The 21,927-nt window shown below is 49.9% G+C and overlaps 1 protein-coding gene and 1 non-coding gene across 2 annotated transcripts in view; both read left to right on the top strand.

Annotated features, from left to right (window-relative positions):
• The window catches only part of LOC120945322 (60S ribosomal protein L3-like), a 29,016-nt gene extending 18,675 nt beyond the window's left edge, over window positions 1-10,341 (top strand). Inside the window, 4 exon segments of the mRNA XM_040359422.1 lie at window positions 1,094-1,195; window positions 2,805-2,900; window positions 8,798-8,917; window positions 10,228-10,341. Coding sequence (XP_040215356.1) covers window positions 1,094-1,195; window positions 2,805-2,900; window positions 8,798-8,917; window positions 10,228-10,272 — 363 coding nt within the window. The 3' untranslated portion in view covers window positions 10,273-10,341.
• Window positions 1,656-1,749, top strand: LOC120946444. Its single transcript, XR_005750765.1, has one exon. It is a non-coding gene; the product is annotated as a small nucleolar RNA U83B (small nucleolar RNA).
• Window positions 10,342-21,927: the final 11,586 nt, after the last annotated feature.

Raw genomic sequence — 21,927 nt, 5'->3', positions numbered from 1 at the left:
GCATTAACCCTTGTGGTAGCACTGGACTGGCTGCATGTATGGGAAGAAGATTTATGCCGGATAAGGCAAGAATTGCACCTTTATCCTGCTCCCATAAACAAGCCTTTAAGTTTGTAAACCCTATTGTATACATTATAGGTAAGCAAAACTAGGCTTTTTGCAATCACCAAGGTGAACTTGCACAGGCTCCCCTGCTGTGTTTTCCTTTACAGCATCTACTATTGCAAATTAATTCTTGCATTCCTCGCTGAATTTTTGTGCCTCAAACACATGTGCACCAGACGGGCCATAATTCCCATAAGCTGTAGTAAGCATTTGAAAACCTGTTATGTGCAATTTTACAAAAAAATTCTAATTGACATTGTTCAACTTAAACTTTTTTGGCACACTACAGAAAACACAACTAAACTAAATGGCCAATCGCACAAGGGCACCACTTGCAATCAACTGAATATCAGTGTTGCTGCTTGTCATGCAGGTTCAAACCAGTTCAAGGTTCGCACGCAGTGATAACCAGTTCTGAATGCTTTGTTGGGTGGGATCATGGTCTCGTTTAACACACCTTGTATGTTTAGGAGCATTCTAATTGGTTGTGCCATCACGTGGGCGGCGCTGACCTAATGTCAGTTTAAAGTGAAGGAGAGCTGTCTGGTCATGTGACTGAAATCTGCTCTTAAATTGGGTATTTGCAGAATTTTATAGTTCTAAATCATTTAGATGGGGACACTGTAATAAAGGCAGTGCTGATGGTGTATACAGGTTGGTGTTATGAGAGCAGGAGGGGTGGCTCAGAGGGAAGGAAGACGGGAGAAGAGAACAGATGGCAGAGGCATGTAAACTGACCATTGTGTCTGGTCTGAGCAGCTATGATACACCATGGTCAGTTTTTAGAGTGGGGGGGGGGGAGAAACTGGCAGGATCAGCCAGTTTTATTTTTTTTTAGGTGTTACAGGGAGCCAAATGACACAGGACAAGCACTGTCATATAACATGCTTTAAAGGAGCAGGATCAATTTTATTGGGTTAATAAATGCTTAAGTATGGCAGTCGATGCATTGGCAATTTTTAAAATGCTTAACTGTATTTTATTTCAGATCTACAAAATTGGACAGGGCTACTTCTACTCGCATGGTAAACTTGTGAAGGACAATGCTTCAACTGATTATGACCTTTCAGACAAGAGCATCAACCCTCTGGTAAGCAGCTTATATATTGTGCCCACCTTTCTAAAGTAATTAATTTGATTGTGCAAATGCACTGAGCAGTTAATGGCCCTGTAATGACTTCATGAAACTGTTTCTGCCTACTTTTTTTTTTTTTCAAGCGGTGCACATGCACCGCTTGACTACGAAGAGACCCTTAGTTCATATTGGGGACAAACGGAGTGGCTACATTTCTTCTGGACCATAGTGAACAATTGTAGCCAAATAAATTTGTATCACGTTGGTAAAAAATTTGGAGGATGCCGAAAGCAATAGGTGGTAATTTGTTAAGTTTGCATACTTCGATTTTTATAATTTGCAGTTTGGTGTCACTGTAGGAAATCTGTCAGGGTCATAGGCTTCTAAAATTAAATCAGCAGAATAAACTGCTGGTAATGACTTATTTTGGCCAAAGTCGCAGTGAATCTTTCTCTAAAAGTTAGTCCAGCTGCGAGTTGTCCTATGATGAAATTATGGAATTAAGGGCTGGTCACAGCTCCTGAAATGCATGAAGAATAATTCCATGCTGCCTTCCTTCTGAGGACTTAAATCATTGTACCACTCAGCCTTGAGAGAGATATCTATTGCAAAAGTATGACATCCTTTTCAAGAGGAACCCTTGAAATGGCTTTCCGATCTCGGTGAACCCCTGCTAAAAATGACTATCTACAATTCGTGATACACTGGTGTGGTGGTTGGTGGGAAGAATGCTCTTTACAGTTGTGGATATTGGGAAAAATTGCCCCCTTACAGATGGCTACAAAGATCAATGGTGTCAGTGGGAACTTGGGGGCAGAAATTGCTAAAGGAACATGTAGCAGCCCCTGGAGGATCCTTAGGGTTTCATGGAACCCTGGTAACTGACTACATTTCTTTACCAGTTAGGATGGATCACAAACTAATTTATTCATCCAAGCAAGGAGGATGGAGGAATTCTGACAGCAGAGACTCTTCTGTTGAAATACACTTATCGGCAGATGCAACTGCTGATTGAGAAATTTTCCAACAAGCCTGACAGATATCTTGAGTGGAAATGCCTACACATGGTCCCTGTTTAATTTTGATCATCTATGGCTGGCCCTAGACATAAGAATGGTACTTTTGGTATTCGTATCTGTTTGGATTTAGAGGAGCTCCAGTGGCCCTTTAAAACATTAAGTCAGCCGCTACAAATACTGTAGCTGCTGTCTAATTCTAGGACACTTTCCTGTCCAGTGAGGAGTGAGCCTGTGATGTTGGCACCCCAGCCAATTTTTTATTTTGATCTTGGGAGGCTGCTGCTTCCCTACTGCGCATTTGCGCTCAGCTTAGTGAATGGCCTGGCAGCAGGGCTAAGGAGGGGTTTTGGAGCTAACTTCTGTGGGACCTCACCATGGCAAGGTCTTCTGTGAAGTGAGGACAGGTACCTGTTCCAAAAGTTGCCAAATATGGAAGTTGGGAGGGAGCAAACAAGCAGAGCTTCCCATTTTATGAGTGAAGCTCTACTGTAAGGAAAGTACATTTTTTTTTTGTTTGTTTTTTTTCCTGATTTTGCAAATTGGAAAAAATAGACTTTACTAACGATGAATCACTGATTACTATTGCTGATTTTTTTTTTTTTTAGGGTGGTTTCGTTCACTATGGAGAGGTGAAAAATGACTTTCTCATGCTAAAAGGTTGTGTCATTGGGGCCAAGAAACAAGTTCTCACATTGCGCAAGGTAAAATCTTATTCCTTTAAAGGAGCATGCATTTTTGATCCCATTGTGTAATAAATGGCAAAACAGGAAAAGAGTATATAGCGTAATTCTGTTAAAACATTTATAAGAAAAGGTAATTTCTCTTCCGTTCATAGACGGACACAGCATCCTTGACAGTAGGGCTATGCACCTTCCTTCCAGGAGAGACTTAGGCAGGCAGAAATTTACAGCACTTAAAGCGTTAAAGCCTTTCATAAGTGCCGCACCTCCCAAGGGGCGTGGCTCCCCAGGTATAACCCACACCCTGCTCTAGCAGCCCCAGTTTTTTTCTGCCTAACGACAGGAGAAGCAGGCACTCTCTGGAGTCCTGTACTCTGGAGTTTTTTTCTTGTGATTTTTCTCGCTTTTATTATTTTGTTCCTGCATTTTTGAATCCTGTGATTCTTCTATCAACAGCCGACTGGGTGACAGGCTGGGTCCTCGACTCTTGTAGTCCCCCCATGTTCGGCCATCAAGCGTGTGCCGGCCCTTAGCTCAGCTTTTGGACGTCCATGACAGGCCCCGTTGCTCCAGGGGCGGCCGGGCAACTTCGGTTCTAGGGCACACATATGACCGGTCTTTTATGGCTTTGTCACAGTGTGTCTGGCCGACAGCCATGCCGTTTAGCAGACGTTGGATCTGTCTGGGATACCTCCAGCCGGTGGTCACAGGACGGGTAAGTAGTGGCCCCTTGCTCAGGTAAGTGGTCTGGCTAGAACTGTTCCCCTGGGAGGTCGACTGAGGGCTTGCCTTGCTTTCCTCTCTCCCTTATTTTTCCTCTCCCTCCTCTCCCATTGGGGCAGCTGTGTAGGGGGGGTTTTCTGGGGTCTCGTATATACCCGGACCCGTGTGTGTAGCGGGGGCTATGTGTTGTCACTGCAGGGGGCTGTGGTGTTCACTACAGGGCTTTTCTGTGTGCTGGGATGTGTTTTTTGTGCTGGCTGTTTGCTGTGTCACTGTCTTTATAAATGCTGCGCAATGGCGGCCATTTTGCCGGAGCCGCACTCTATATAGCTCGGTGGCCATTTTAGTGTGGTCCTGGGCTGTTTTTTGATCATTCGGCAGCCATCTTGAAATTCGTTTGGTCTCTTGTGAAGCCTCTGGCGCTGCAAAAATAACCGCAAATGTGTCTGAGGAGAGACAGACGCAGCGCTGCAGGCTAATCAGCACACCTTGTCCTTCACAGACCGCGCTGCACCGGGAAGGGTGGTGGGTCCCAGGGGCCCCCATACTCTGTGATAGCAGCCAGGAGGTGACCAGTGTTTTTTTTTCCTGCTTTGCAGTGAGGGTGACACAGCGCTGGCATTATGGAACCTGAACCAGGTACTTCTTCCCCAGCAATGCCTGAGTTAACCCTTGACGCCCCTCCCCCTGCCACATCTGTTGAGGCAATGTCGGCTGTCCTGGAGTCCTTTCTTACCAGGTTTGAAGCGGCTAGTGCCCGGATGGGGGGTAAAAAGCGCCCCCTCCCTGAGCCTGCTTCTGGTGATATCTCTGATGCAGAATCTGACCATGCTATTGCTGCTTCTGGTTCTGTTCTGTCTGAGGATGCGGGCTTAACCCACATGGACTGTGAGGATTACTCTGCTTCAGAGTCAGTTGCTGACAAGGAATTTGTTGGAGCTCTTATTTCTGCGGTGCGTGATACTCTGAAACTTGAGGAGGTGGCGGAGGCACCTGCCGTGCCAGTCCCTTTTGGGTTCCGCAAACCGCCACGCACCGCTAAAGTGTTTCCTTGTGTTCCTTATTTGGACAATATGTTGTACAAGGAATGGGATACACCGCAAAAAGTTTTTACCGTTCCAAAGAACTTTGCAACCCCGTTACCCCCTTGAGGAAGACTTTTTGAAAAAGTGGGTCTCTCCTCCGTCAGTGGACACTCCCGTGTCCAGACTGAGCAAGGCTACCACGTTGCCTGTGGAAGGGGCTCCTGCATTTAAGGACCCTGCTGATAGGAGAGTGGAGGCTGTGGCCCGCTCCCTATTCATGGTGGTGGGTTCAGTGGTGAGGCCGACTCTGGCCGGGACCCTGGTGGCGCAGACCCTGACTGAAAGGGCGAAGCTCCTACTGCAGGAGCTGGAAGAACGAGACGCTTCCGAGTCCTCTAGGGATCTGGCTGAACAATTTGGTTCAGGGTCTAAAATTTCTCTGCGAGGCGGCCATGGATACGATACCTTTGCTTTCCAGGGCATCCGTCTATGCGGTGGTTTTGCGCCGCCTTGTGTGGCTGAAATGCTGGTCGGCTGACCAGTCCTCTAAGAAGGCTTTGGTGGATTTTCCCTTTAAGGGTGACCGGCTTTTTGGGGCTTCCCTGGATGATATCATTAAGGATGCCACGGGTGGTAAAAGCACGCTGCTCCCAAAGTCTGGGAAGGGTAAAGAGCCTCGCCGCAAGCGAGGCCCTACTTTTGCTACCTCTAAGCGTTTTTTTTTTTCGTGCGCCCGGCACGAAAAGGTCCGCAAGGTGCAAAAGCCCCCGCTGCTGGGCAAAAGTGCACCTGGTTCAACAAACCCAACAAGCCTGCCTCCGCATGAAGGTCTGCCCCCGCCCGGGTTTCGGGTGGGGGGGCGACTTCGCGAATTCGGATCGGTGGAAGTCCCTTCTGTCCGACCGTTGGGTTTGCAAAGTGGTTGCCTCGGGGTACAAGATAGAGTTTCTCTCTTGTCCCCCAAACAGATTTTTTTCCTTCCAGGGATCTTCTGGACAGGGGGGTGATTGTGCCGGTTCCCTCGCAGGAACGGTTTCAGGGGTTTTACTCCAATCTTTTCGTGGTCCCCAAGAAGGAAGGGGTTCGCCCTATCCTGGACCTCAAGGCCCTCAATTGCTTTGTCAAGGTGCAAAAATTCAGGATGGAGTCGATTCGATCGGTGATAGCGGCACTCCACCAGGGGGACTTCTTGGCGTCCTTGGATATCATGGACGCGCACCTACATGTTCCCATTTGCACAAGACACCAAAGGTTTCTGCGCTTTGCGATCAGGGAGGATCACTTTCAATTTGTGGCCCTCCCGTTCAGTCTGGCTTCGGCACCTCGGGTTTTCACCAAGGTGCTCGCCCCGATACTGGCCCTGCTGAGGCAGCGAGGGATCGCTATCATGGGATATCTGGACGACCTTCTCCTGAGAGCTTCCTCAGGCTCAGAGTTAGAGGAGGACGTGGCTATCATGTGTCAGACAAGAGTTCGGTTGGCTTCTGAATCTCCAGAAGTCAGTGTTGGTTCCGTCCCAGCGGCTGGAATACTTGGGACTAGTCCTGGATTCTGTGGAGGCGAGTGTTCCTCCCATCGGAGAAACTGAAGACCCTGCAATCTGCAGTGAGGCAGTTGTCGACCCAGAAGTGGTAATCTCTTCGCTTCTGCATGAGAGGTCTGGGTCTGATGGTGGCCTCCTTCGAGGCGGTTCCGTATGCCCAATTCCACACCAGGGAACTACAGAAAGATTCTGTCACATTGGGACAAGCTCCCGTCTTCTCTGGATTACCAGATTCGGTTGAGCCATCTGGCCAAGTCTTCCCTAGTGTGGTGGCTGACGTCTCCGGTGCTTCGGACCGGGAAGTCGTTTCTGCCGTGCCGCTGGACAGTGGTCACGACGGATTCCAGCCTCTCTGGCTGGGGGGGGGGCGTTTGGGGCACTGAATCTGGAGTCCCGTCCCGTCTGCCGATCAATATTCTGGAGCTCCGTGCAATCAAGCTGTGCCTTGCCAGGTGGTCCCTGGAGCTGCAAGACCGACCGGTCAGGATCCAGTCCGACAACGCCACGGCCGTGGCGTACGTCAATCATCAGGGCGGCACAAGGAGCTCGGCTGCAGCGACGGAGGTTGCACACATCCTTCAGTGGGCCAAAAGGTCCGTTCCGGCTCTGTCGGCCGTGTACATTCCGGGAGTTCAGAATTGGCAAGCCGATTTCCTAAGTCGCACAACTCTGGATCAAGGGGAGTGGTCTCTCCACCCGGAGGTGTTTCAGAGTCTGTGCCAAAAATGGGGCACTCCAGACGTGGACCTTCTAGCGTCCCGTCTCAATCGGAAGGTGCCATGGTTCGTGGCCAGGTCAAGAGACCCGTGGGCGGATGCGTTGGTGGCTCCTTGGGGTCACTATCGCCTGATTTACGCTTTCCCTCCTCTGAAGCTCCTCCCTCGCCTGCAGCGCAGGGTGGAAGCCGAAGGGATTCCAACAATCCTGATCGCCCCAGACTGGTCGCGCCGCTCTTGGTACGCGGACCTGGTACGTCTGGTGGCAGACGCCCCCTGGCGTCTACCCCTGAGAGAAAATCTCCTGTCACAGGGTCCGATCTTCCATCCTGCTTTACAGTCTCTGGCTTTAACGGCGTGGCTGTTGAGAGCCAGGTACTGAGGGACCGGGGCCTGTCGGGCCCGTGATCTCTACCATGCTGCGCGCACGGAAGTCTACTTCACGAAAGATTTACCATCGTACGTGGAAAGCCTACATCTCTATGTGTGAAGAGATGAAGTGGCACCCTCGTACATACGTGGTGTCCCGGATTCTGCTGTTCTTACAGCGTGGAGTGGATCAGGCTCTCGCCTTGAGCACGGTCAAGAGTCAGATTTCTGCTCTGGCTGTTTACTTTCAGCGACCCTTGGCGGCGCACTCTTTGATTTGCACGTTTGTGCAGGGGGTCCGCCATGTGGCCCCTCCGGTGCGCCCTCCACTGCCCACATGGGACTTGAATTTGGTCCTCTTTGTGCTTCAGCGAGCTCCTTTTGGGGACATCCGGAAGATCCCTTTGTTGACTCTGTCACAAAAGGTGTTTTTTCTGGTAGCTATTACCTCTATCAGACACGTGTCTGAACTGGCGGCCTTGTCCTGCAAGACCCCCTACTTGGTCATCCATCAGGATAAGGCGGTGCTGCGTCCACAGCCCTCTTTTCTTCCAAAGGTCGTTTCGGCCTTTCACATTAATGAGGACATTGTTCTTCCATCCTTATGTCCTCAGCCGAAAAACCAGAAGGAGGCCACTTTACATTCTCTAGTTGTATTTCATGCCCTTCGAGTTTACTTATCGGCGACGGCTCCGTTCCGGAAGTTGGACTCACTGTTTGTGTCGGTGTCTGGTCCCAGAAAGGGTCTGGCAGTCTCGTCGGCCACCATTTCCAGGTGGATCCGACAGGTTGTGCTTCAGACCTATGCCCTGAAGGGGCGGGCGCCTCCTTTTCGGGTCACGGCGCATTCGACCAGGGCGATCGGTTCCTCTTGGGCTTTCCGACATCAAGCCTCTGTGTTACAGGTGTGTAAGGCAGCGACCTGGTTGTCGGTACACACCTTTTCAAAGTTTTACAAGGTGGATGTGAGTGCAACTTCTGATGCCTCCTTCGGCCGCAGGGTGTTACAGGCGGCAGTTTAAGGTTGGAGTCCCTCCGTTGAGTAACTCCGGTTTTGTTTGGGGTGAAGCTTGGTTTGCTGTGTTGTTTGTTTCCCACCCCTCGAAATATTTTTGACACTGCTTGGGGACGCCCCTACTGTCAAGGATGCTGTGTCCGTCTATGAACGGAAGAGAAAATAGGATTTTTGTACTAACCGTAAAATCAATTTCTCTGAGTTCATAGACGGACACAGCACCCACCCCTCCTTTGTTTGTACTGCTTGTTACGAACTGGGGCTGCTAGAGCAGGGTGTGGGTTATATACCTGGGAAGTCACGCCCCCTGGGAGGAGCGGCACTTAGGAAAGGCTTTAACACTTTAAGTGCTGTAAATTTCTGCCTAAGTCTCTCCTGGAAGGAAGGTGTATAACCCTACTGTCAATGATGCTGTGTCCGTCTATGAACTCAGAGAAATGGATTTTACAGTGAGTACAAAAATCCTATTTTTAGAATTTTTGGTCCTATGGTTGGTATTTAACCTTTTGTGTCTTCAATTTCTATAGTCCCTGCTTGTGCAGACCAGTCGCCGTGCTTTGGAGAAGATTGATCTTAAATTCATTGACACCACATCTAAGTTTGGACATGGTCGTTTCCAGACAGCAGAGGAAAAGAAGGCTTTTATGGTAAGTCCATTCTCCTCAGGATTGTTAAATGTTATAGTATGCCAGCAGAACAAAATATTGTCAAACCAAAGTTACAGTAGTACTTTGTGCTTGCAATCTCTATATACTGAAGTGGTAAATACTTTAGCGAATACATTTAACGTATTGCTCTTTGACAAGTGTCATTGTTGAATGCATTCAAACAAATGTAGCAGGCAGCCGAAAATATTAAAGCGGAGGTCCGCCTAAAAACCAGCAGCTACAAATACTGCAGCTGCTGACTTAATAAATGGACACTTGCCTGTCCAGGGTGCCCACGATGTTGGCAGCTAAGGCCAAGCAATCTCTCGGCTGCCCATCCGCGGTGAAGGAATCATGAAGTGTTGCAGCTTCACCTCTCTACTGCGCATGCGTGAGCTGCTCTGTGCCTTTTAACCAATCACTGCTGTCTCCTGGGACCAGTGTTTTCCAGAAGACAGCAGGGGGGAAAGGGGTGTGACTTCCGTGGGAGTCTATGCCCAGAAGTGGGTGAAAATACCTGTAGTATACAGATATCTGCACCCCTCCCCCCTGAAAGGTGCCAAATGTGACGCCGAAGGGAGGGTTCCGAAAAGCGGAGGTTCACTTTTTGTGTGGACTTGCGCTTTTTAAAGTGGAGGTTCACCCTATAAAAATTTTTTAACACTGCATCCAGCACCGTGCTGCATATAAAATGTCACTGACCTTTATTTTTTTCCCCCCGTAGATATCGTTTAGCCGTGGCATTCACCGCAGCTTCCGGGTAGGGAATCCCGCGGTAGTGGGCGTTATATTGACATGCCAATCAATTGGCACACAGCGCGTCACGACTTCCCGAAAGAAGCTTGGGTCGGCTCGGCTCTATTCGTCGCCGGTGCGCAGGTGCCGAATAGAGCTGAGCCAACCCGAGCTTCCTTCGGGAAGTCGTGACGCGCTGTGTGCGCCGTCGTTTAGCATGCCAATTGATTAGCATGTCAATAGGAACGCCCACTCCCGCGGGATTCCCTACCCGGAAGCCGCGGTGAATTCCACGGCTAAACGATATCTACGGGGGAAAAAAAATAAAGGTCAGTGACATTTTATATGCAGCACGATGCTGGATGCAGTGTTAAATTTTTTTTATAGGGTGCACCTCCACTTTAAGAAAATCAAGGCTGCAGTATCTAGGAAGAGATTTATGAATTAACTAGTCAGTTGCATTCCTAATGTTCACTCTGAACTATTGATGTAACACTTTGTTGCCCCTTAGTTTTGTTGCATTAATAAATTATCACAATACTGGAAAGACTAACTTTGTTTTTTGTTTTTAACAGGGACCACTCAAGAAAGACCGTCTGGCAAAGGAGGAGACTGCATAAAGCAAAGCTTGATCTGTTCCATTTATTTGGCTTTGTTCCAGCTAGGTCTCAATAAAATATTCTATACAAGTTTGTGTATTGTGATTCTTAAAGTGGAGTTTCACCCATAAATATAACATTACATCAGTAGTTTAAAAAAAATGTCAGTCCTTAGAAAAAAACAATTTATTTAGATGCCTTCAAAGTGTTGTTGCTAGGCAGAATAGTTAATCTTCCCACTTCCTGCACCTAGGTGCTTAAGCTTCCTAACCTACACCGCACAGACTCCTGGGAATGTAGTGGGTGTAACTTTCCAAGAGGCTGTGCACTCCCCAGTCTCAAAGAATCATGTGACTTGGACAGTACAGGTGCTGAAACCTGATCTGAAACCTATTACACTGCTTGTGCAGCACTGAGCATGTGTGAGATCTGCAAGGCTGAAATCCAGGAAGTCATACATTCTGGCTTCATGATGCCCACACTTAAGATGGCCCCAGTCAATTTCTATTTTATAAAGTGTCTAAATGCTGTAACAACCTAACAAAAAGGACCTTAGTTTACAGACTAACTTTACTAGAATACATTAAGCTTGTGTATTACAGGGGTATTTATACATAAAAAGTGAAATTGTGGCCGGAACTCCGCTTTAAGGTCTTGCATTTTGGATAGATTCATCCTGAAATCTTGGTCAATCTCACCTAGCTTAAATACAGGTTGGAAGGTCAACCTACTTTTGCATAGCTTACATTGTATAAGTCTAAATTTGACACGATCTAAAATTTCAAAAATACCAACGAAAAAAATTATCTCCTTGTATCCCCAGTTGACAAGCTGGCATTAATTCAATAGGGTGTTTATATAATTTCTCACTGAAGTGAGCCATTGCAGTTTCAAACAGTTGAAGGTTTCCAATAACTAGATGAACTGGTCTAAAGATTTTTTTATTTATTTTTTATTTTTTCCCCAGTCTTCCAGGACAGCCCTTGAGAGATGGAGTCCCTCCCATCGACACAGGAAACACATTGCCAACCAGTTCAAAAGGCGGTCCCTCAGGTCCCTGGTCAGTCATTGTGTTTCCTCCGTCGGAGGAACATGTTGCCAGAAGGAACATTTCTTCATCGCTCAGGGGCTACCTGCAGGGAAAGAGACTGCATAGAGGACTGGGTCCCACCTATCGCACCCTGGAAGTCTCACCTTTTGGTGCTGGGCACGGGTACCGTCCAGCTGATCAGAGCACACCTGTTTTTCCTCCCCGGTGCCGACGTGGGCAGAATGGCGCGGTTCCCCCCAGGAGCGGTGAATAGGAGCTCTTTGCCGCGATCGCGGTGGGGGCCGGAGATGCCGTTGCGTCATTTCCGGCTGGAATCGCATCATAGCTGCGCGCCGAGCCTTACGGTTCCGGGTCTCCTAAACGGCGCATGGGGAGAGAAAAAGCCCAAGCTGGGCCTGCACATCCCGGCCTGAATCCAGCCATACAGGAATAGCGGTGTGAGCGGAGGAACCGGCTACCATGGAGGCTAATCCCCCCCAGAATACTCCGGAGGACGCAGGCACCAGTAACGCAGGTAGGCTCCTGGGCATGCATTAATGGGTGGTTATAGGCTAGGTGTGGTGGCTGGGAGTCGCTCCATGGGGGGGTCACTGTCCCGGGGAAACATGGTGATGGTAGCAGCACGGGTGTCCCTTAAAGGAAAAGAGCTGAATTTTTCAAAAAATCCATCTTTTCTCTTCCGTTCATAGACGGACACAGCATCCTTTGACAGTAGGGTTATGCACTTTCCTTCCAGGAGAGTTTAGGCAGAATTTACAGCACTTAAAGCGTTAACCTTTCCTTAGTGCCGCTCCTCCCAGGGGGCATGGCTCCCCGGGCATAACCCACACCCTGCTCTAGCAGCCCCAGTTTTTTCCTGCCTAATGACAGGAGAGGTCAGGCACTTCTGGAGTCTTTTTTTTTTTTTTTTTCGCTTTTATTATTTTGTTACTGCATTTTTGAATCCTGTGATTCTTCTATCAACAGCCGACTGACAGTGGCGGCTGGTGCTCAAAATTTTTGGGGGGGCGCAAACGAAAAAAAAAAATTGCAGCCTCACTGTGCCCATCACATGCAGCCACTGTGCCATCAAACGCAGCCACTGTGCCATGCCACCAAATGCAGCCACTGTGCCATCAATTGTCACCACTGTGCCATGCTATCAAACACAGCAACTGTGCCATCAATTGTCACCACTGTGCCATGCAACACAGCAACTGTGCCATCAATTGTCACCACTGTGCCATGCCATCAAATGCAGTCACTGTGCCATCAATTGTCACCACTGTGCCATGCAACACAGCAACTGTGCCATCAATTGTCACCACTGTACCATGCCACCAAATGCAGCCACTGTGCCATCAATTGTCACCACTGTGCAATGCCATCAAACACAGCAACTGTGCCATCAATTGTCACCACTGTGCCATGGCATCAAATGCAGTCACTGTGCCATCAATTGTCACCACTGTGCCATGCCATCAAACAGCAACTGTTCCATCAATTGTCACCACGGTGCCATGCAACACAGCAACTGTGCCATCAATTGTCACCACTGTGCCATGCCATCAAACGCAGTCACTGTGCCATGCCATCAAATGCAGCCACTGTTCCATCAATTGTCACCACTGTGCCATGCCATCAAACGCAGCCACTGTGCCATCAATTGTCACCACTGTGCCATGCCATCAAACGCAGTCACTGTGCCATGCCATCAAACGCAGCCACTGTTCCATCAATTGTCACCACTGTGCCATGCCATCAAACGCAGCCACTGTGCCCCTCAATTGTTGCCACTGTGCCAATTGTCACCACTGTGCCCTTTAATTGTCACCACTGTGCCCCATGATGCCACTGTGCCCATTGTCACCACTGTGCCCCATGATGCCACTGTGCCCCATGATGCCACTGTGCCCATTGTCACTCACCACTGTGCCCCATGATGCCACTGTGCCAATTGTCACCTCTGTGCCCTTTGTCACCACTGTGCCCCATGATGCCACTGTGCCAATTGTCACCTCTGTGCCCTTTGTCACCACTATGCTCCATGATGCCACTGTGCCCATTGTCACTCACCACTGTGCCCCATGATGCCACTGTGCCAATTGTCACCTCTGTGCCCTTTGTCACCACTATGCTCCATGATGCCACTGTGCCCATTGTCACTCACCACTGTGCCCCATGATGCCACTGTGCCAATTGTCACCTCTGTGCCCTTTGTCACCACTGTGCCCCATGATGCCAATTGTCACCTCTGTGCCCTTTGTCACCACTGTGCACCATGATGTCACTGTGCCCCTTTCCCTGTAAAAAGCACTTACCTGAGGATTCCATGTCCTCCCTCGATGTCTTCTGCCGCTGTGGTGAAGCTTCAGCCAATCAGGTTGCTGATAACCAGAATCTGGGAACCTGATTGGCTGAAACGGCCGTTTGTCTTATGCAGGGAGCGCAGATTGCCTGCGCTCCGAGTATAGACATCCGAGAGCCGGAGAAAAGCCTATCAGAGCCTCTGGCTTTGATAGGCAGTTGCCCTCAGCCAACCAGCTGCCGCTATTCGGGTAACCGGCGTCCCGCGTCCGGTTATATGAATAGACCAGGCAGCTGGCAACCAACCAATAACATACATTCGTGCATTTATGTACGAATGTGTGTTATTTGCGAGAGGGGGTGGCGCTGCAGCGCCCTCTATAGACGGCCGCCAGAACTGCGGTTAAAATGTCAAAATGACATTTTAGCCGAATAAAAGTTCTTAAAGGGCCCGTTTTTTTTGGTTTTTTTTTTTATTTTTTATTTTTTTTGTGTGTGACTGTGAGAGGGGGGGCGGCGCCCGTGCGTCCCTATGGACGGGCCGCCACTGTGACAGGCTGGGTCTTGACTCTTGTAGTCCCCCCATGTTCGGCCATCGAGCATGTGCCGGCCCTTAGCTCAGCTTTGGGACGTCCACGACAGGCCCCGTTGCTCCAGGGGCGGCCGGGGAGCTTCTTGTTCTAGGGCACACATATGACCGGTCTTTTATGGCTTTGTCACAGTGTGTCTGGCCGACAGCCATGCCGTTTAGCGGACGTTGGTTCTGTCTGGGATACCTCCAGCCGGTGGTCGCAGGACAGGTTAGTAGTGGCCCCTTGCTGGTAAGTGGTCTGGCTGGAATTTTCCCCTGGGAGGTCGACTGAGGGCTTGCCCTGCTTTCCTCTCTCCTTTATTTCCTCTCCCTCCTTTCCCATTTGGGTGACGGCTGTGAGGGTTTTTTTTTTCTGGGGTCTCCCATCACCTGGACCTGTGTGCGTAGCGGGGGGTTGTGTGTGTTCACTACAGGGCCTTTTTGTGTGCTGGAATGTGAATTTTTTGTGCTGTGCTGTTTTTGCTGTGTCACTGTCTTTTTAAATGTGCAACGGCTGCCATTTTGTCTGAGTCGCGCCTTATCTAGCTCAGAGGCCATTTTCTTGTGGTCCTAGGCTGTTTTTTGCTCATTCGGCGGCCATCTTGAAATTAGTTTGGCCTAGTGTGGCCGTTTTAGCGCTGGAGAAAGACCGCGAATCTGCTGAGGGAGACAGACTCAGTACAGCCAGCTTCTCATCACACGCACAGGCTCTCTCAGACTGCGCTGCACCGGGAGGGGTGGTGAGTTTCCCTGGGGCCCCCCCATGCTCTGTAACGGCCAGGAGGTGACTATGGGGTTTTTCTGCTTTGCAGGTTGGTGACACAGCGGGGGGGGGGGGGGCATTATAGAGCCTGGACAGGTACTCTTCCCCTGTAAGCCTGAGTTAACCCTTGCTGCCCCTCCCCCTACCACATCTGCTATGGCAATGTCGGTGGCGTTTTTCTCGCCAGGTTGAAGCTAGTTGCCGGATGGGGGGTATATTAGCATCCCCACCCTGGCCTGCTACTGGGGGTATATCTCTGACACTGTATTGTCAGATGATGCGGGCTTAACCCACGCGCACAGTGAGAGCGACTCTGATCAGGGTCGGTTGCTGTTAGGTATTGTTGGAGCTATTTTTTTTCTGCAGGCGTGATACTCAGTACTTGAGGATGGAGCGGGGGCACCTGCTGTGCCAGTCCCTTTTAGGATCCCGCAAACCGCCACGCACTGGCAATGTTTTTCTTGTGTCCCTTTTTTTTAGGACAGTTGTTCTACAAGGTATTGGATACGCCGCAGACAGTTTTTGCATTGCGACCCGTTATCCCTTTGTGGAGGAACTTTTTTGGTAAAGTGGGTCTCTCCTCCGTCCGTGGATCCTCTAGTGTCCAGGTTGAGCTAACCACCATGTGGATAGGGCTCCTGCCTTTGAGGACCCCACGGATGGGAGTATGGAGGCTGTGGCCCGCTCCATCTTCGCGGTAGGGGGTTCGGCTGTGAGACCGGTCTTTGGCCGGAGCTCTGGTGTCACGGACTCTGACTGTACGGGACAACGTTTTTGCTGAAGGGGCAGGATGCTTCTGAGACCTGCAAGGACCTGGCTGAACAATTGGTTCTGGGTCTAAAATTTGTCTGAGATGGTCCTGGTTACGCTCTTGCTTTCCAGGGCTTCCGTCTCTACGGTGGTACTGCGCCGCCTTGTGTGGCTGAAGTGCTGGTCTGCAGACTAGTCTAGAGAAGGCGTTGGTGAATTGCCCTTTAAGGGTGAATGGTCCGTTTGGGACTTCCCTGAATGGCATCATTAAGGATGCCATGGGTGGTAAGAGCATTCTGTTCCCACGGTCTGGGAAGGGCTAGGGACCTCGCCATGAGCAAGGACCCTCCTTTACTAACTCCAAGCGTTTTTTCGCCCACCCTGTGCGGTGGGGGACGGTTTGCAGGTGCTAAGACCCCCGCTGCGGGGCAGCAGCGCACCTGGTACCGCAAGCCCAACAAGTCTGCGGCTATGCCTGCTTCCGCCTGAAGGTCTGCCCCGCCCGTGTCTCAGGTGGGGGACTGGCTTCGCGAATTTGCGGCTCGGTGGAGGTCTCTCCTCTCCGGCCGTTGGGGTTGCGAAGTTGTTTCCTCAGGGTACAAGTTAGTTTTCTCTTGACCAAACAGGATTTTTTCCCTCCAACCTCTGGATTCCTCCGGTTCGCCGGTTGGCTCTGTCAGGGGCTGTCCGAGATCTTCTGGTCAGGGGAATGATTGAGCCAGTTCCTCGATGGGACGGTCTCAGGGGTTTTACTCCAATCTGTAGTCCCCAAGGAGGACGGGGTCCGTCCAATCCTGGGCCTCAGGTCCCTCGTTTGTTTTGTCAAAGTGCAAAATTTCAGGATGGTGTTGATTCGCTCGGTAATAGTGGCACTCCATCAGGGGGATTTTCTGGCATCCTTGGATGTCATGAACGCATACCTGCAGGTTCCCATATGCTCAAAGCACCGGAGATATCTGTGCTTTGCGGTCAGGGAGGACCATTTTCAATTTGTGGCCCTCCTGCTCGACTTGGTGTCGGCACCACGGGTTTTCACCAAGGTGCTCGTCCCGATACTGGCCCGGCTGAGACAGCGGGGGTTTGTTATCGTGGGATGTCTGGACGACATTCTCCTGCGAGTTTTTTCGAACTCAGAATGGGTGGAGGACACTTGTCAGACTCTCAAAGAGTTCGGCTGGCTTCTGTATTGTCCAGAAGTCAGTGTTGGTTCTGTCTGAGGGACTGGAATACCTGGGACTGGTCCTGGATTCCGCCGGGGCGGGAGTTTTTTCTCCTAACGGAAAAACTTCAGACTCTGCAATCTGCTGTGCGGCAGTTGTCGACCCAGAAGTGGTCATTTCTGCGATTCTGCATGAGGGTTCTGGGTCTGATGGTGGCCTCTTTTGAGGCGGTTCCGTATGCCCAATTCCACACCTGGGTGCTACGGAGGGACCTGCTGTCTCGTTGGGACAAGCTTCTGTCATATCTGGATTACCAGATTCAATTGAGTCAACTGGTCATGTCTCCCCTGGTGTGGTGGCTGGCGTCTCCGGTAAGTCGTTTTCTGCCGTGCCACTGGACAGTGGTCACAATGGATGCCAGCCTCTCTGGTTGGGGAGGGGCGTTTGGGGCACCCAGTCAGCCCAGGGGCGCTGGACTCAGGTGGAGTCCCGTCTACCGATCAATATTCTGGAGCTCCGAGCAATTAAGCTGTGCCTTGCCAGGTGGTCCCTGGCGTACGTCAATCATCAGGGAGGCACACGGAGTTCAGCTGCAGCGACAGAGGTCACGCACATCCTTCAGTGGGCCGAAAGGTCCGTTCCGGCTCTATCGGCCGTGTACATTCCGGGAGTGCGGAATTGGCAAGCTGACTTAGACCACTGCACTAGACCAAGGAGAGTGGTCTCTCCACCCGCAGGTGTTTCAGGGTCTGTGCCAAAAGTGGGGCACTCCAGACGTGGACCTTCTAGCGTCCCGCCTCGACCGGAAGGTGTCACGATTCATGGCCAGGTCAAGAGACCAGTGGGTGGACGCGTCAGGCGCGTTGGTGGCTCCTTGGGGTCACTATCGCCTATTTTACGCCCCCCCCCCTCGGAAGCTTCTTCCTCGCCTGCTGCGCAGGAGTGGAAGCCGAAAGGATTCTATCAATCCTGATTGCCCGCGTCGCTCCTGGTTAGGGATGAGCTTCGAGTTCGAGTAGAACTCATGTTCGACTCGAACATTGCCTGTTCGCCGAACAGCGAACTATTTGGGGTGTTCGCGGCAAGTTTGTGTGAACTTTAGAACCCTGTTAAAGTCTATGGGACTCGAACGTTTGAAATCTAAAGTGCTAATTTTAAAGGCTAATATGCAAGTTATTGTCCTAAAAAGTGTTTGGGGACCCGGGCCTTGCCCCAGGGGACATGTATCGATGCAAAAAAAGTTTTAAAAACGGCAGTTTTTTTGGCAGCAGTGATTTTAATAATACTTAATAATTTAAGTGAAACAAAAGTGAATTATTCCTTTAGATTTCGTACCTAGGGGGGGTGTATAGTATGCCTGTAAAGTAGCGCTTGTTTCCCATGCTTAGAACTGTCCCTGCATAAAGTGTAATTTCTGAAGGAAAAAAAGTAATTTAAAATCACTCGCGGCTATAATGAGTTGTCAGCTCCCGGCAATACAGAGAAAAGTCATTCATAAAAAATAAAAAAAATGTGTGGGGGTCCACGGCATTTTTTTAAAAAATTTGGGGTGGAGTTGCCCTTAAAATCTATACCAGACCTGAAGGGTCTGGAATGGATATTTGGGGGGAACCCCACATAAATAAAAAAAAAAATGATGTGGGGTTCCCCTTAATATCCATACCAGACCCTAAGGTGAGTGATTTTAAATGACTTTTCCTTCAGAAATTACATTTTGTGCAGGGACAGTTCTAAGCACAGGAAACAAGCGCTACTTTACAGGCATACTATACACCCCCCTAGGTACGAAATTTAAAGGAATATTTCAATTTTATTGTTTCACTTTAAGCATTATTAAAATCACTGCTCCTGAAAAAACGGCCGTTTTTTAAAACTTTTTTTTGCATTGATACATGTCCCCTGAGGCAGGACCCGGGTCCCCAAACACTTTTTAGGACAATAACTTGCATATTAGCCTTTAAAATTAGTACTTTAGATTTAAAACGTTCGAGTCCCATAGACTTTAACAGGGTTCTTAAGTTCACACAAACTTTTGGTCTGTTCGCAGGTTCTGGTGCGAACCGAACCCAGGGGTGTTCGGCTCATCCCTACTCCTGGTACGCGGACCTGGTGCGTCTGGTGGCAGACGCCCCTAGCATCTTCCCCTGAGAGGAGATCTTCGGTCGCAGGGTCCGATCGTCCACCCTGCTTTACAGTCGCTGGCTTTAGCGGCGTGACTGTTGAGAGCTAGGGGCTGGAGGACCGAGGCCTATTGGGCTCGGTGGTCTCTACTGTGCTGCGTGCACAGAAGTCTACCTCACGTAGGATTTACCATCATACGTGGAAGGCCTACATCTCTATGTGTGAGGAGATGAATTGGCACCCTCGTACATGCGTGGTGTACAGGATTCTGCTGTTTTTACTGCAGGGGGTAGATCAGGCTCTCGCCTTAGGTACGGTTAGGAGTCAGATTTCTGCTCTGGCTGTTTACTTTCAGCGACCCTTGGCGTCACACTCCTGGTGTTTACGTTTCAGGGGTTCAGGGGTTCAGGTTCAGGGGTCTGGCATTTGGCCCCTCCGGTGCGCCCTCCACTACCCCCATGGGACTTGAATTAGTCCTTTCGGGATGCTCCCTTTGGGGACATTCGGGAGGTTTTTTGTTGACTGTCACAAAAGGTGATTTTTTTTTTTCTGGTAGCAATTACCTCGATCAGATGAGTGTCTGTCTGGACTGGCGGCCTTGTTTTGCAAGGCTCCCTACTTGGTCATCAATAAGGATAAGGTGGTGCTGCGGCTGCAGCCGTCTTTTCTCCCAAAGGTCGTTTCGGCTTTTCACATTATTGTGGACATTGTTCTTCCATCCTTATGTCCTCAGCCGAAATACCAGGTGGAGGCCTCTTTACATCCTCTGGATGTGGTTCGGGCCCTACGAGTGTACTTTTCTGCTACGGTTCCGTTCCGGAAGTCGGACTCACTGTTCGTGTCGGTGGCTGGTCCTACAAGAGGGCCTGGCAGCCTCGTCGGCCACCATTTCTAGGTGGATCCGACGGATTGTGCTTCAGGCCTATTCCCTGAAGGGGCGGGCGCCTCCTTTTCGGGTCACGGCGCATTCGACCTGGGCGTTCGGGGCCTCTTGGGCTTTCCGGCATCATGCCTCTGTGTTACAGGGGTGTAAGGCAGCGACCTGGTCGTCGATCCACACTTTTTTCAAAGTTTTACAAGGTAGTTGTGTGTGCATCTTCTGATGCCCCCTTCGGCCGCAGGTGTTACAGGCGGCAGTTTATGGTTGGAGTTCCTCCGTTGAGCAACTCCGGTTTTGTTTGGGGTGTAACCTGGTTTGCTGTGTTTTCCCACCCCTCGAAAAAAAATTGACACTGCTTGAGGACGTCCTACTGTCAAAGGATGCTGTGTCCGTCTATGAACGGAAGAGAAAATAGGATTTTTGTACTCACCGTAAAATCCATTTCTCATGGACGGACACAGCACCCACCCCTCCTTGTTTGTACTGCTTGTTACGAACTGGGGCTGCTAGAGCAGGGTGCGGGTTATGCCGGGGGAGCAGCGGCACTAAGGAAAGGTTGTTAACGCTTTAAGTGCTGTAAATTCTGCCTAAACTCTCCTGGAAGGAAGGTGCATAACCCTACTGTCAAAGAATGCTATGTCCGTCTATGAACTCAGAGAAATGGATTTTACGGTGAGTACAAAAATCCTATTTTCCTTGCAGGCTAAGGAGACTTCAAGGGAAGACAAGTCAGGCCGCAGGAAGTGCCCCAATTGTGGAAGTAAACTATCCTCAGGCTATGACAAGACCTTGTGCAGACAATATATTGCTAGATTGCTGAAATCTGAGGCAGACTCTCCCTTGGCAAAGTTTCTGGGCTCATTTTAAGGAGGAAATGGCTTCAACTTTTAAAACCCCTAGGGATTTGATTTCCAATGTTAACGCATCTGCTACCTCTAGTAGTGCAGCTACAGTTTCCCCTTCACCAAGCCCCACAATACCTAGCTCCGGGGAGCCCCGTAGAGAAAGGGAGCATAGCCCTGGGTTAGTTAGGGCTGAATCCTCTTAATCAGACCAAGAGGAGGGTCAGGTTGCAGCTAACAGAGTTACTAAGTATAAATTATCTATCGAAGATGTAGCTTTATTAGGTGCCATTTATGATACACTAGAGATTGAAGAGGAGGAATCCCAATTATCTAGGCATGACAAAATGTATGCTGCCCTGGAAAAGAAAAAAGCGAGACTGTTCCCTATTTATGGGGTCCTCTCTGATCCACATAGAATGGGCAGAGCCAGATAAAAAAATTTTTTCCCCGAATTCTCTTAAAAGAAGGTTTCCCGGGGGGCGTGGCCAGGCAGCGGATGTAGCCGGACGTGTCTGAAGTGAGCTCCGCCGAAAATCCTCTCAAAAATCCTGCGGAAGGCAACTTTACTCACCCTTAAGCACACCGGAGGATTCCTTGCCACTCGGGGAACACGTACATACCTGTCCCGGCGAAATTGTCCCGCAATGTCGTCCGGTAAGCATCAGCTGGTGAATAAGCCCGCAGAACCCATGGTCCAAAATGGCGCGTATACAGGCCGCACTGCAAAGGAGAAGCACCGCGAGGCAGCCGAAAAGCTGTTTTCTAAGCCACTGCTGAAAGAGCCCGTAGCATCCTCCAGCACTCCGGAGGACTCCGAAGCGGACGACACAGTCCCCTGGAAGACTCGGTGCAGGCCGGCCTACTATGGGACACAGTGAGTACCCCAAATCAGGCCCCAGTTAGGCCCCAGGGCCCAGAGAGTCCTACTATAGAGGGGGAACCCACACTGCGGGACATATTTACTGCAGTAACATCATGCAATGTATCCCTAGCAGCACTGACCACGGAAGTAAAAGGGATGAAGTCTGAAATCTAATTTCTCAGACAGGATGCCTAAAAAATGAGAGAAAGAACCTCCGCTCTAGAGGAACGGGTGAGTACCATTGAGGATGAAATGGGGCCTATACAGAGGGACCTTGCCTATAATAACCATTTAATAGACCAACACTCTTCTCGGTTGGAGGAATTAGAGAACAGGATGAGAAGAAATAACGTAAGGGCTATAGGCCTGCCTGAAAAAATGGAAGGG

The sequence above is a fragment of the Rana temporaria genome, chromosome 7, assembly GCF_905171775.1.
Source record: "Rana temporaria chromosome 7, aRanTem1.1, whole genome shotgun sequence".
Lineage (NCBI taxonomy): Eukaryota > Metazoa > Chordata > Amphibia > Anura > Ranidae > Rana > Rana temporaria.
The sequence above is the reverse complement of the archived record's forward strand: the minus strand, read 5'-3'. Positions and strand labels throughout refer to the sequence as shown.